The sequence below is a fragment of the Patagioenas fasciata genome, chromosome 16 (assembly GCF_037038585.1).
Source record: "Patagioenas fasciata isolate bPatFas1 chromosome 16, bPatFas1.hap1, whole genome shotgun sequence".
Lineage (NCBI taxonomy): Eukaryota > Metazoa > Chordata > Aves > Columbiformes > Columbidae > Patagioenas > Patagioenas fasciata.
In genome coordinates, this window is record NC_092535.1 from 14728051 (window position 1) to 14742078 (window position 14028).

The 14028-nt window shown below is 58.0% G+C and overlaps 1 protein-coding gene across 5 annotated transcripts; it reads right to left on the bottom strand.

Annotated features, from left to right (window-relative positions):
* Positions 1-1076: 1076 nt before the first annotated feature.
* LOC136108080 (centrosome-associated protein CEP250-like) lies at positions 1077-13763 on the bottom strand. 5 transcript variants are annotated; one of them, XM_071815485.1, is made up of 21 exons: positions 13152-13761; positions 12340-12396; positions 11539-11621; positions 10794-10959; positions 10437-10543; positions 9633-9740; positions 8949-9045; positions 8382-8480; positions 8048-8226; positions 7418-7600; positions 7053-7197; positions 6626-6772; positions 6209-6439; positions 5286-5479; positions 4609-4736; positions 4237-4406; positions 3581-3760; positions 2623-2757; positions 1789-1944; positions 1280-1387; positions 1077-1212 (listed from the first exon to the last, which is right to left on the bottom strand). In XM_071815485.1, exons 1-21 carry the CDS (start codon positions 13248-13250, stop codon positions 1096-1098), a joined length of 2889 nt encoding a protein of 962 aa, XP_071671586.1. In that variant the 5' UTR covers positions 13251-13761; the 3' UTR covers positions 1077-1095. The 5 variants fall into 5 exon arrangements, with proteins under 5 accessions (XP_071671586.1, XP_071671588.1, XP_071671585.1 ...); XM_071815487.1 differs by having other exon boundaries at positions 1077-1192; positions 13152-13759; XM_071815484.1 differs by lacking the exons at positions 1077-1212; positions 1280-1387 and having other exon boundaries at positions 1474-1941; positions 13152-13763.
* Positions 13764-14028: the final 265 nt, after the last annotated feature.

Genomic DNA, 14028 nt, shown 5'->3' on the forward strand with positions numbered 1-14028 from the left:
TCTCCCCTCTTTGGTTTAAAACCATCACCCCTTGCCCTGTGTCCTGGTTTTGTTAAAAAACAAGTTTCTCTTTTAGTGAATTTTGCCTGTCAGCTAAAGCTTCATATCAGCTGCATTTTCCTGGAGAACCAGACACATGTTTTGGCAAACCTCGCAATGGAATGCAAACTTATTGATAAGCACGGATGGACATCTCGCGAGAGGGGCAACGAGAAACTGGTGACCGAGAGACTGAGCAACGGTGAATAACATTCCATTCACGTGAATACTTCATATAAAAGTGGGAGATCACGAGGATCTCATCCCTTTTTCCTTCCCTTTTTCCTCATGGCTGACATTAGGAGAGGACCTTGCTGCTCGTCCCTGTGAACGGAGGCCTAGTGAGAGACTGAGTCCAGCTCCGGTTGGCTGCAGAGTCCAATCCAGGACTTTGCGTGCTGGCTCTGCAGTTGCTGAGACTTTCAAGATTGGTTTTGTATATTTTGTATTATTTTCTCTATTCTTATTAGTAGCATTAGTAAAACATCTTTAACTTTTCCAACTCTCTTCTCTCTGTCCTTCTTTCCCTCCCGATCGCCTGTCCTTGGTGGGAAGGGGGGAGAGGGAGGGGCAAAAGGGGGAAGTGTGGGGGAGAGGAGGTGAACAACACATCTGCCAGGGTTTGATTGTCACCCCGCAATCTTAACCCTCGACACCCTGAGACAGAAAAGAGGAGAAAAGGAGCTCCCGGGGCAGAGAAATGCAGAGCCCGGCACCCAGGGCACAGGGAGCGCCGTGCTGGGTACCCAGAGGCAGCTGCACCGAAATTCACTTCGCTAGAGCTCCGTGTTCAGAAAAAGAGACAGAGGAGTCAAACCAAAAGAAAAACTTTATTCAACTAAAGGGAAGAGTCCACCGGGCATCTCCCTGTGGGGTCTCTTCCAAAACGCGGGGAACGCAGCCCCCATTGACCCCAGTTCCCCAGCCCTAGCTCCCGGCCGCAATGATCCCTCCTCCTTTCCCCATGGGCTGAGGTACTCGGAGGGTACAACCTTTCCGATCCGCCTGCTCCCCATCTCCCCACCCACCCCCCCCAACCCCCCCAGTAGCTGGGGGTTAAAATTCCCTTCCTTCATCTCCAAGGGTGTGACTGCCCCTGGAGTCCTTGCTTCTATTTTGGTTCTTGCACCAGCTGTGTCTCCAGGAGGGCCACCTGAAAGAGGCAAAAGACCACTGGGATTTGCCATCGTTCCTCCCTATGGCCAGACCCTCCTGCCACCCAGTGCGATCCTGTTCTCACCTGTCTGGAAGCCGGCACCTTCCGCTGGTCAGAGAGAGACAATGCGCACGCATCTGGCAGCGAGCGACCACGGCAACATCTCTTCAGCCTCCTCCGTTCACGTTCCACCTGCACGTTGGGAAGGAGAAAGGGTCACAGACTCTGGCCACCAAACGAGATGCAGAAGGACCCCTGCACATCAGGGCAAGGAGACTTCTGCTCAGAGACTGTCACTTGCACCTGAGAACGTTGGGGCAAAACGCACTCGAAGCAGAATATGGAGGAGAAAGGGCAAGAGAGAGTCCAGTGTGTGTGGATGGGGACACTGGGGCAGGAAGGGTGGTACCCCAGTGAATGTGCGTTTGGGAAGGCAACGGGTGCCAGAAGGGAGAGAAAATAGACAGCGAGTGTGCACAGGGGGACGGGGAGAGGGCAGGAAAGCAGCAGAGGGCTCCAAAGTGCTGTCTGGGAAACGTGTGGTGTTCCAGAGCACCGGGAGGCTTTGCAGAGGCAGGGAAAGCCTGTTTCACCTGCTCCAGGGTCCTCCTGAGCTCAGCGTTGTACTGCTTCAGCTCCGTCTTCTCCAGTTCCAGCCTTGCAACTGCTCCCTGCAGACATTCCAGCCGCTGCGACAGGCGTCTCTTCTCTGAGAGCCAGGAGAGCTGCTCCCCTTCTGCAGCAGCCTGCTGGGGATTCAGAGAGGAGATGGTGGAGCTGGTGCCACACGCAGGTTACAAGGGCCAGAATGAACAAGCCGGGGAGAGTGAGCGGGCTCAGGACTGGACAGGGCCAAGTGCCTTCTTCTCCCCCTGGGCCACAGCCCAAAACAGCCCCAAACTCTCTTCCCAGGGGCCCCCTGCAGATCACCTGGGAGAAATCCACACTCATTTGCCTTCCTGCTTTTGGGGCTGTGGCACAAGTACATGCGGAATGGCAATGGAGCCTTTAACCGGATCACGCAACAGTACCAATTCCATTATTTTAATACAGTGGAAAAGCTGTTGCCCAGGGATCTCCATCTCTGAAAGCATCCTCTAAGCACCATCGGTGTCGCTGCTGTTCAGCCATCGGTATAAAACTCTATCGAGTTCCCTACATTAGTGTGGTCAACCGTGCCCTTTCCTTGCCGTGGCAAATCCTCCCCAGGACACGCGGGCCAAGCTTGGCCAGACAGGAGAGAACCAATGAAGGGAGGAGGGGAAGAAAGAAAAGAAAGAAAAAACCCAACATTTCATTTCCCATTTTGGGGAAGTTTGTTTGGCCCTCTACTGTGTGGAGCCTGTTCCAATGCCTCTCAGCCCCTCTCAGCTCACGCCCAGTTGCCAAGGGCCTGTTCCTTCAAGCCCCTGACCAGGCGGACTCACCTGCCCCTTCTCTCGCTGCTCTTCCATCTGCTGCCTGAGCTGCTCTACCCGCTGGCAGGCGTCTGTGAGCTCTCCCTGAGTCTGGCGAAGCAGCTCCAGTAAAGAATTCTTCTCACGCTCCTTTTCCAGCACGGCCTGCACAGAAATAAAGAGCAGACAGGTTTAAACTTCCCTCACAAAAGGTCTGTGCCAAGACTCCAAGGCCGACGGGCTCACACGTTCTCCAGGCGCTGCGCTGCTGCTCTCCTGGGTCATTCTCTGCCCACGGGGAGACGCAGCTTCCTAAGGGACACTGGCAGGATAAACAGGGTCCCTCTGGGACTGAATCCGCAACAAACTCTTAGTCAGCTCACAGGACACATGTGGCTCACTCTGCACGCAGGACCTTGGGCAGGACACAAGCGCTGCCAGGGGAGGACGGGGTTGCTCTGGCACAGCAGAGCTGGGCACAAAACAGCTCACCAGCCAGGGACTGAAAACAGCCCAGAACACACCTCTGTCCTACCGCTCCAAAATCTTTCACTGGACTCTTTAAAAAGGTTTCTCGTTTGTCAACAATCCTGCTGCGCCCCTCCCCGTCCCCCCAAACACAAACCCCATCCTCGTGGGGATTCAGTCCTACAAACTCCCTTTGGTCTGTAATGGACATGAGGCTATGAACACCTACCAGTAAACATCAAAAGAGGACGGTTAAGAGAGCAGTGAAGATATTCTGAGGTAACTCTTACAAAACCAGAACCCACAAGCAGCACGACAATCTAAAACCAAAGGTCACATTTCTGTCTGGCTTCCCATGAGAGGACTCGTCCCCAGTCCCAGCGCTGGCCCTGCACGCCTTTCACCTGCCCAGATTCAGTGCAGGAAACATGCAGGGATGCTCCACACGGCCCCAGCCCCAGCCATCTCCCACAGCTCCAGCCTCGCAAAAACACACCCATTCTCCCTTCGCAGCCTTTACCTCTCGCTCGGCATTTTCACGTCTGGTTTGTTCCTCTTGTCGTTGAGCTTGCACGGCAGCAACTTTCTGCTCCATGTCCACCAGCTGCTTCTCGTGCTCCCTCTCTGTCTCTGCCTTCTCCTGTTGCCATCGCTCCAGCAGCTCCTGCAGCTCTGACTGGTGCCCTTCCCGCGCGCGTGCCTGAGGACGGGAGGAAAACGCTTCAGGATGGAGCCCCAGCCAAGCTCCTCAGAACATGGGAAGCTTCACCCTCCTTTGGGGTTCAGGCCCAAAGAAAACCCCTCTGTCCACCGAGAAAGGGCAGCAAGAAAGGAACAAAGCTCCCGTGACTGCAGCTGGCACGAGGGTCAGGACTCTGCCCCATGGGAGACGGGAGGCTGGTAAGAGCCCCCCTGTGCTGCCACGCTCTGGGTGGGGCCCCCAACCTGCCCTTGAACTCATCTCACGCCCACGCTCCATCTGCGGCTGCATTTCCTGTCCCAGCACAGTCCTGTGGGCTCCACGTGCCTTCGAGTACGAGCCATCGGCTCTGCTGCTGGCCCGGCAACGTGCGGCCTGCGACACGCGGTTGCTGCCATTTCACACCCCGGGCCGTTCCTCTGCTAAAGCCAGCCCACCGAGCGTGCTTGAGGAATTCAACACCTCTTGTTTCCTACCAGGTCTTGCAGGAGCCTCTGTGTTTCTGCTTCGTGGTCGCTCTGCCGAAGTCTGAGGGCATCGTCATGCTGCCGTTCTCTCCGCAAGAGCTGTTGTGCCGCGTTCTCCCGCTCCTGCCTCAGGAGAGATCTCTCTGCTTCCAGCTCACGTTGAAGACACTTCACTTCCCCTGCAAACCCCACAAGTGGCAAGAGTCAGAGTCTACCCAGACCCTGCTTCTGGCCTTACTGACCTTCAGCCCTTGGAGTTTCAGTGCTGGAGGGGTCTGTTCCAGCTCCTTCACTCCTCACAAGCACTGCGGACAGAGAGCTGGTTTTATACCATCTTGTCTAGGCAGGGCATCACCAGAAACAAAGCACATGGGGCCTCACCTTGTATCACGTCCTTGGCCTGCGTGACGGTGTGAAGCCGCATCTCCAGGTGACTCCGGGCGATCTCCAGCTGAGATACGCGCTGCTGAGCCTCAAACAGGCTGCGCGCCAGGGTCTCCTTCACCGGCCTGCGGGTTGTGGACACGGAGAGAAATGAGCTTCTTGCTCCTGACACCCACAGGGAGGGATCCCAGTGACAAGTGCTTCAAGATCCCTGCCCCTGAGAACGGAAAAGGGGCTGCATGGACACCCGTGTACAGCAAACATATTTCTGCCATTTAAATTAGCAACGCAGGCCCCTCTGAGGGAACGCCCAGGCTTTCCTTAGGACCCAGCGTAACGCAGCAAGCCCAGCCGAATTTCATCTCGACAGCCAAATCTGAAATGGCTGCTGCCTGGTGGATGGCACACAGGTAGCAGTTTTCCTGACAACGTCTGTGCCAGCCAGCAAAGGCCCAACCTCTGCTCACAGGTGCATCCCATCAGCACTTCCAATTGCTCTGCAGGGGAACACAATAAGAGGGGATTTCTCCCCTCAAGATTCTTCCCTGTTCTGTCCCTGGAAGGTGAGAACATCCGCAAAGCACAGGGGACGCAAGAAAGCCCCGTGCAATGCTGACCAGCTCTGTAATTCCCGACAGCGAGTCATGTCCTGCCCAGGGTTCCTCGCCCTTTACCTGGCCTCTGCCAGCTGCTCGGAAAGGCCTTGTCTGTCCCGCTCCACGGCTGCCAGGCGCAGCTCCAGGGCAGCCTTCTCCTGCACCAGCACCTCCTTCTCTTCGGACACCTTGGCCAGGGCGAGCCCTTGGCGAGAGGACTCCTGGCGCAACTGCTCCAGACCAGTGCTGGCCGACTCTTGCTGCCGGGACACCTGGAACGGGACAAACCGCAGCTGGAGCCCTTTCTGTGCAGCTGTGTGCAGAGCAGCCAGCGCCGCTGGCCAGGGGGCGGGAGGAGAAAGAGCTCCTGTCCCGGGGGCTCCAAGTGTGAGAGCAGCTGCTGGTCCCGCACCGAGAGCCTGGGCTGCCAAAAGGCGCTGGCCCCGCTCACCGGCAAGTGATGTGCAAGGCCAGCCTGGGCTGCCTGGGACCAGCTGTGGCCTCCCCAGTGCCCAGTGCAGGGGACGGTCACTGCCCTGCTCCTGCTGGCCACACCAGTGCTGGGACAAGCCAGGCTGCTCTTGGCCTTCTGGGACACCTGGGCACACGCCGGCTCATGTTCAGCCGCTGCCGACCGGATTCTGCCTCAGAAAAAGGATTCAGAGCTACACAGTTTGTTTCTTTTGCCACAGGTGACAGGAGTCGCCCCGCTCTGATCCATGGACAACACGATCACCGCTTTGCAGCTCAGCAAAAGCCACGGAAGAGCCCAACACGGACCGGTGGATTAGAAGAACCCAGAGAAGCAGAGGACAGCGCAGAGAACTGCAGAGCTGCTCCGCAAGCCATCAACGTGGTGCCAAAAAGAAGGGAACAAACCCCCTGCCCTGCAGGGCTACCGAGTGTCTCCTTGACACAAAGCCTGCAGCAGCCAGCAGACACAGCTTCACTCAGCCAAGCAGCCAAACGCCCACCCACAAGCACCAGCTTTTTGGTCTCACCTCACTGAGCTGCTCTCGGGTTTCTTCCTTCTCCTCTGCCAGTCTCCTCAGCTGCACCCGCAGCCCCTCCTGCTGCTCCTCTGCTTCCTGCAGCAGCTGCTCCAGCTGGGCTTTCTCCGCACAGAGCTCTGCCTTGGTTCTTTCACACCAGCTCAGCCGCTCCTGCTCACAGACTCTTGCTCTCTCCAGCCCGGCCACTTTCTCTGACACAACCTCATTCTCTTGCTCCAGCTACAATCACAGAAGCAGAGAGCACATCAAAGACAGGAACATTTCCTAGGAAGGAGCTTTGGCTTGGACAGGACAAGGAACAACATTTGCACAGCCAGCCAGTCCTACTGCTGGAAGGCAAGAAGGCTGAGAAGCAGCAGCAGCTGGAGACAAACAGCTGGCAAGAGCTGTGGCAACTCTGCTCACCTGCAGCACAAGGTGGTTCAGCTGCACTTTCTCCACTGCAAGAGCTTCATTGATACTGCTCATGTTGGCTGCTGCAGCACGGAGATCAGCTATTTCTACACTCAGCTGCTTCTGAGTCCTGCTCAACTCTGCCACCGACTGCTCGGCCTGCAGAGACAAAAGAACAACGTGACAACAAGGGCAGGAAAATGCCTGACTCCCAGCAGCAACTCCCATCCCCTGGGTGTCTCCGACACGCTCCCAGTTCACGCTCCCAATGAGCACGTGGGGACTGAACACCCAAAGAGCCTGTGTGCTCTGATCCCCATTTCCCAAGAAGGACAGCAACGGTTTCCCTGTCTTCTCCTGCCAGGAACAGCACCGGTGCTGGTCCTGCTGTCACAGCTCCCTCTCCCACAGGTGCTCCCTAGGAATAAGGGGACCGTACCTTCTCCAGGGCCATGGTCAGCTCGTGTTTCTCTCGCTCCAGCAGATCCCTCTGAAGCTGCGACTCCTCCAGCGTCTCTCTCGCCACTACCAGCTCACTCTGCAATAATGAATGCTTTCCTTCGAGCGCAGCAAAGTCCTTCAGCCTGGGAGACGGGGAAAGACAAACAAGTTCTTAACCTAAAAGCATTGTCATCTCCAAACCAAGAGTACCTAATATGTCCAGATATGGCAGCCAGCCCTGCCCGCGGGCTCCCTTCGCCCTTCTGTGCTGCAAATGACGAGCAGGCACAACTCAGCCTTGTGCGCTGGGCCCCTAAGGTCCAGCCATGCCCACCCCTGCCCCGAGAAAGCTCGAACGCTCACAGCAGCTCCTGCTCACGACGCGCTCTCTCCATCGCCTCTTGCTGCTCCACCTTGTCCCCCTGGGCTGAGTCTTCCTTCAGCTGCAGCTCCGTGTTCCTTTGACGCAGACGCGAGGCTTCTTGCTCCGTTACTTCCAGCTGCTGCTGTAGCTCGTCCCTGGTTCTCTCCAGGTTGGCACAGTCACTGCAGAGACAAGGCTCCGTTACAAGAATGAAGAGGCCGGGAGAGTCACAGATCCTGTTTTCCTCATCCCAGGATGGAGCTGTGGGGAGCACGGGGAGGAAGAACTTGCTCTTCCCCTCCCAGGGTAACTGAAGAGGGAAGCAGAAAGGCGGGCAGGCTGCTGCCTTCAGCCAGCGAGAAGCGGTGCCTGGGAAAGGGCACCCAAAGAGCAGAAGCAGACGCAGCATGTCGAGGGAGAGGCGCCTTGTATGCCAGCATCGCTCTGAATCGCCCAGACAGCCTTGGGAGGCACAGCCGAGCAGGAAAAGCAGCGACAGGAGGATGCTGTGGTGCCAAACAGAGGCACGCGCGAGGCAGGGCAGGCAAGTTCTCTGCCCACAACAGCTCTGGGCTCCCGAACTGGAAGCAGATTGCCTCTGGACCGCAGGAGAAGGAGGAAACGCTCACCTTCTGAGCGCTTGCACCAGAGACTGGAGGTGCTGCCGCTGGCTGCTGGACGTGGCGCATTCCTCCTGCAGCTGCTCAAGCCTCTGCTGCAGCGTCCTGCACTTCTCTTCCTGCTGCCTGTGCTGCTGCAGCAGGGAATCGATGGAGTCCTGCCTGGCAGAAAGCTCTTCTTGTAGGGCCTGCAAGCAACGGGCAGGGAAAGAGCACAAAGAAGCAGTGAGGAGCGGCCAAGGCGGCTCCAGACAGCCGGGAGAAGCAGTGAGCAGAGAGACGGCTCCGCTGGAGGCAAAAGCTGGGAGGGGGTTGGAGATCAAGGTCCCAGCTCTGCACACACCTCAGTTATATCTTTTATCAGCTTTTGCAGGGGCAGGTTCTCCTCTTTGGCACTTTTACTCCACAGAACTTCACGTTCTTTCTCTAACCGACCGGCTTCCTGAGAACAGAAGGAGGAAAGGGTGGGCAGGGCAGAGCTGCTCCCTCTGCAGCGTTCCCATCCTCAGCGGCACTGCCATGCCCAGAAGCCTCAGCCCTCGGCATTCCAGTGCATTCCTTCCCACATCTATTCCACTTCTTCCTGGCTAAAACTAAGAAGGGAAAGACCGACAGCTCGTTTCCATAGACTGCCAGGAAGCTGCCAGTGCCAAGGAACTTTGACCCCAGGCACAACAGCCTTGGTGCAACCCCTGAGGAAGACACCGGAGCTGTCTGCAGCTCCCCTGCCGCTGCTGCACCCGGACTGACTGCACCTGTGCCAAACACACAAGGAACATTCTGGCAATGTCCCTGATGTTCCCCTGCAGGTGGCATCTCTACCCCTCCTTCTGCTGAGGAAACCGCACCTCTGTGTGCTACGGCTGGGGAGCAAACACTGGGCTGTCCCCCAGATCAAGGGAAAACACACCAGAATCTCCACGGTGTTGTCAGGTGTTTCCATGGGCTTCTCCTTCTCCTCATTCTTCTTCTGGGAGGGTACAAGCAAGGCCGAGAGCTCCAGCACCCTGAGAAGAGAAGGTCCACGTGCCACTCCAAAAGCACAGCACACCATCGCCTGGGAAAGAGCTGAGCAGCTCCCAGAGGCACAGCAGAGAAAGTTCAAGCCAGAAAATACAGCAAAGGCAGCATCCAGCTCTAAGGGGTAATGAGCTTGAGGGTGCCAAATGGCCCTTCTTGCCACAAAGGTCTTCTGCACTCAGTCTTGCAAGGAACCATCAGCACAGAGGAGCTACACTGCTTATGATGCTCCTGTTCACATTCCTCCCAACTGCTTTAATGCAGCCCTGGGGAGGAAAAGGGCTGTACAGAGACAGAGTTCTCTTTATGCTGCTCTCCATTTCTCACCAAGAGTCAGCTAACAGCAAAAACACTGTGCTATGCAATCTCTTTGCCAGTCTGGTCTTACTCAGAACAGCTTCTGTCAGTCTGACGGTTTTTCTGTCCATCCCGTTGAAGGCAACAGTCTGACCAGGCACAGAAACAGGGCTGTGCAGAATGGGTGTGTTTAAAACGTGAACACAGCTCATCTACGAATCACAGCAGCAGCCACAAAAGATCATGTTGGTAACAGCAAAGTTTAAAACAGCTTCACCTGTCCTGAAGCTCCTTCTTCTCCAGGTCGCCAGAGGTTGGACGGGAGCAGCTCACAAGCACAGCTCCAGAAAGCCTCATGTGCTCTGCCTTCAGCTCAGACAAATCTCTGAAGAGGAATCAAGAAAGAGACCGTGTTCACAGCACCATCTCTATCAGCTCACTCGCTTCTGAAGCGCATCATTGTGCACCAGTCCCAGCTGGCAGGAAAGGTGACGCCTTGGCTGGGACGAGCCGCTCATCTGGCACTTTGGGACCAGGACGCATCTGGACAGTTGAGCAATGAGTCTGCGTGATCGTCGAGGATGAGTCTGTTTTCTCCTCAGAGATGAGAAGAAATGTGTGGGACGGCCAGAGGCCTCAAGGACCTCCAGTGACTCTTACTGACTGTTGCTGCTGCTCTAGCTTATTAACATACTCTCATTCAGTGAGATGTACGGCAGATTTCCACCGTTCTATTAAACGGACTGCTCTACGTGCTGCACGCACAGATGTGGGGAGTCTCTTCCAGCATGTCCATGTGTGCCCGTGCCCGAGTTAATGTGCCCAAACATCACCACAGGCAAGTTCATCGCTCAGGGCCTCGGCATTGCCCACAGCCCGAGCCCCTCAGTCTGGTTTGAAAACCTGCATCAAACCAAATCATTCCAAAGACAGCTAAACAGCTTCATGGCTTCATTGCTTCAGACTCTCAAAGGAGAAATCATGGCTTGAGCCACAATTACTGTAACACGGAGGCTCACCCAGCAGGTGTGAAGGAAGCTACAGCTTTCCTGCAAGAGCTCTGGCCTTCCCTCGTACTCACCGGTCAGTGGCAGTCTTCATCTCCAGGAACTGACGGCGGAAGGTCACCACCTGGCACCACAGGCTGAGGAGACGCTGGTGCTCACCCCTGACGTAGCTGTCATACACCTAAACGTGCCAAGACAAAAAGAAATGCCAGTCCAGCCTTCGCCAACACTGCTCGAGTCTTTCAGAGAGGAGAGAGCGCAACCCCCAGCACCAGGTCTCTTCCATCTCCCAGCCCTGTCTCCTGCTCCTCAGCACCAGCACAGCTCAGCAGAGCCACCGCTGCCACACAGCAAGACCTCTCGGCCAGAAATCAAATCCATTCTCACGCCGCTCTGGCATCACGGCTGACGAGCCCGTAGCCTTTCCTTACCTCGCGCTCACGGCGCCGTTCACTCTCCTTCAACCCCAGCTCCTCCCGGGCCCTCATCCAATCCGCCGTCAGTTTTGCAACATCTTCTTTGAGGGCTGAATTAACCTCACCGGCTTCATCGAGCTGCTCCCGCAGGAGAGCGTTCACTTCTGCCAGATTCTCACACCTGGGAGAGGGAGAAACAGCAGAGAGGTCGCTCAACAACTGCTGCCCACAAGCAGCAGCCCCGGGATTTCCCAGCTCCCTCAACACTGGCTTTGTTGTCAGACTCAGAGGCAGCAAAAGCGCTTCCTGGCATTAACCAAGATCTCTCTGGGATGGCCAGCTCAGCTGCTTCTCCTGGCTTTAAGCCTTCCATTGCCATCCACAGGTTCGGTTCTCCCTTCCTCTCAACTCTGATGATGCCCACAGTGAACGTCTTGCCTCCCCGCCGTGCTGTCTGATCACTGCATCATCCATCACCTTTCTCTACCACTGTCCTGAGCCCTCACCTACTGAACCCTGGAGCACCTGAGGCTGGAAAGGGACCTTTGCAGCTCACCCGGAACAACCCCCCGCTCAGAACAGAGCCATTCGGCACACAACACTGTCACTGCACCACAGAAAACACATCGTGGACCTTTCTCCTGTCACAGCGGCTCGTCCAGCCGCTTCCCTTGGGGAGAGCAGGCGGCACTGGCAGGTTTTCCCTCCCCTCCATGAGCATCCAGGGTACCGGCTATGAGGGAACGCTTCTTCCTTGTACCTTTGCTGCTCCTCTTCCAGCCGCAGCAGTGCTTTCTCCAGGCTCTGGTCTTCTGTGGCTTCCCGCCTGCCGGGGAGGGATCCCTAAGGCAGAAAGGAAAAGATTAGTCAAATTCTTGTGTTCCCTTCACTACTGTCAGCATCCATCGCTCTCCCCTCCATTTGCTGGTATCTCTGCAGCTCGTGGCTTCTTCCAGGCATAACAGTGTCGTGACAGCAGAGAGGAAGGGGAAGGGTGTCACTGCAGGGGACAGCTCTGCTCAGTCTCCCACTGTTGCACTCTCACAGCCCGGGATCCTCCGCTCAGCACCACAAGCGCTCACTTGCACTTGAAGCCCAGGAATGCTCTCCTGCTCTCCTACTCTTCCTCTCCCAGGTTTACTTTAGCCGCGAAGCAGAAAGAAAAGCACAGAAGAGCCAGCTCTGTGTGCTGAACGCCAGCATTCCCGCCTGCCGAAATGCCGTGTTCCAGCCGGTTCTCTTTCAGAGACGGCCCCACAACGTAACAGGCAGTACGGCCCTCTCCTGAGACCGAGGACAGCGCGTTACCCCAGCAGGAAAGCGCTCTCTCACAAAACTAAAATCCTTCTCGGTGGGGATTTCTGGACTGGCATTTCTGGGACTACTGGCTGCTCCAAGAACGGCAACTGCACACACACTGACGGGCAGAATTACAGCGCTTCCCGAAACCCTCCGGTAGCAAAAGCCTGTTTTCCTGTCACTGTCACTCTGGAGAGGTGTTTTTTGCCGGTGTTAACGAATGCTATGTGCACTGTCTGTAGTCAGCAGCCTGCACACTCACCCCTGCTGCCTCCACTTGCTGCTCCAGCTCTCGGCACCGAGTCCGGTACTGCAGGACCTGGGTGGATACAGAGAAGGAAGATGAGCGAATGCAGCTTCTCCCAGACGCGGCTCCTCCCGCATCCCCTTTTCTCTCAGTCTTTGCAGCCCAAGCACGGAACATTTCACGGCGCTGCTGATACAGCAACGAGAAGTCGTGACCATACGGGGAAGCTTCACCTCCTCTGATCTTCAGGCCAGCCAGCCAGGGTTTCTGTCGCACACAGCACTGTCTGCTCATGCTAAGGCAGCGCTGGCCAGCAGCACCTGCCCCATGGGCACCCGGACCCCAACTCGAGATTCCCACGGGGGAAAGGTCCCCCGGGCCCTGAAGGGAGGGCAAGGAGGGAGTTTCCACGTCGCTTCTCAAGCTCCGCCGAGCAGGTCAGCTCTGCCCCAGCCCCGCTCAGCCGCTGCACAACGCGGTTTCTGTGCAGCTGCACAAGAGCCGCCCGGGCCCGTTCGCCGGCCGGGCAGCGGCAGCGAAGGCGGCCAAGGGCTGCCGAGCGGCTCGGGGCTGCCGGCGGGGGAAGCAGCGCCCAGCACGCCTGGGCGGGCCGGGCGGAGCGGGGCGGCTCCCGGCGCCTCCCCCGAGCTCCGCGCTGGGCACCGTCCCGCCCGCGGCAGCTCCGGGAAGGAACCCGCTGGGGCCGCGCGTTCGCCCCCGGCATCGCCGCGGCCCAGCGCCCTCTCTGGGCGGCCCGGACACCCCGGCCCCAGCACCGCGGCCCGGCCCCGGGCAGCTCCCCCCGGGCAGGCGCCCCCGCTCCTCACCTTCGCCTGCAGCTTCCGCACCACCAGCGCTTGCCGGTGCTGCGCCTCCTGCGAGCTCTGCAGCCGGCGCCGCAGGGAGCCCTGGCTCGGCGCCGCCATGGCCCCGCTCCCTGCCGGGCCCCGCGGCGGGGGCTGCTCCGCGCCCTGCCCGGCGGACCGCGCTCAGGCGGCCCCGGGCCGCGGGCTGGCGCCTCCGGGGCGGGCGGAGCGGCTCCCCCTGCCCGCCGGGCGCGACCGGGAGCCGCGGGGCGGGAGAGCCGGGCTGGCTCGGGGCCGCTCTGGGGCAGCGCTTCGCTCCCCGCTGCTCTTCTCGCTTCTGTCTCCTCTCTCCTCGGCTCTCGGTTCTCTCTGCTCGCTCCTGGCCGGGCCCGCCGGGCTGCGGTGCTGCTCTGGGCAGCGCTTTGCTCCACCGAGCCCTGCGCAGGGACCGGTAACGGCCCCGGAGAACGGTGCGGGCAGCACGCGCTGCCGCGGGAGCCCGGGAGAGAAGGAGCGAGGAAACGGTCCCGAGAGCAGAGCGTGGGGTGTGGGGACACTGGGGCAGGGAGGGGGCAGCGCAGGGACAGCGCAAAAGCTCCGTGGGCCAGGGGAGCCGACGGAGCAGCCGGAGCTTTCTGCTAAAGCTCACACTTGAGCCCGGGACTGGCCCTGGCGCAGGAGTTCCAGGCTGGGGCGCAAACCAAACGCACACGGGTGGCACTTGGGAACCTTTTCCTCCCTGTTTTGCAGCATGAACGGGACAGACTGCAAGCAGGTAGAGAAGAGCCTGGGTGGCAGAGAAAACGGACAAGTCACAGCACCACGTGCTCTCTGAACTACACTTCACTTCATCACCTCATGAAGAAATACAAGAACCAAAGATGACACACGGGGCTCA

Excerpts from the sequence above, each read along its gene's own strand:
- LOC136108080 (XM_071815483.1), bottom strand. The coding sequence starts at position 13,250 with ATGGCGGCGCCGAGCCAGGGCTCCCTGCGGCGCCGGCTGCAGAGCTCG. Across the intron at positions 8,481-8,948 it reads ACAACACCGTGGAGATTCTG|GAAGCCGGTCGGTTAGAGAA; the intron begins GTGTGTTTTCCC and ends TTCTGTTCTCAG. Across the intron at positions 6,440-6,625 it reads TGAACCACCTTGTGCTGCAG|CTGGAGCAAGAGAATGAGGT; the intron begins GTGAGCAGAGTT and ends CTGTGATTGTAG.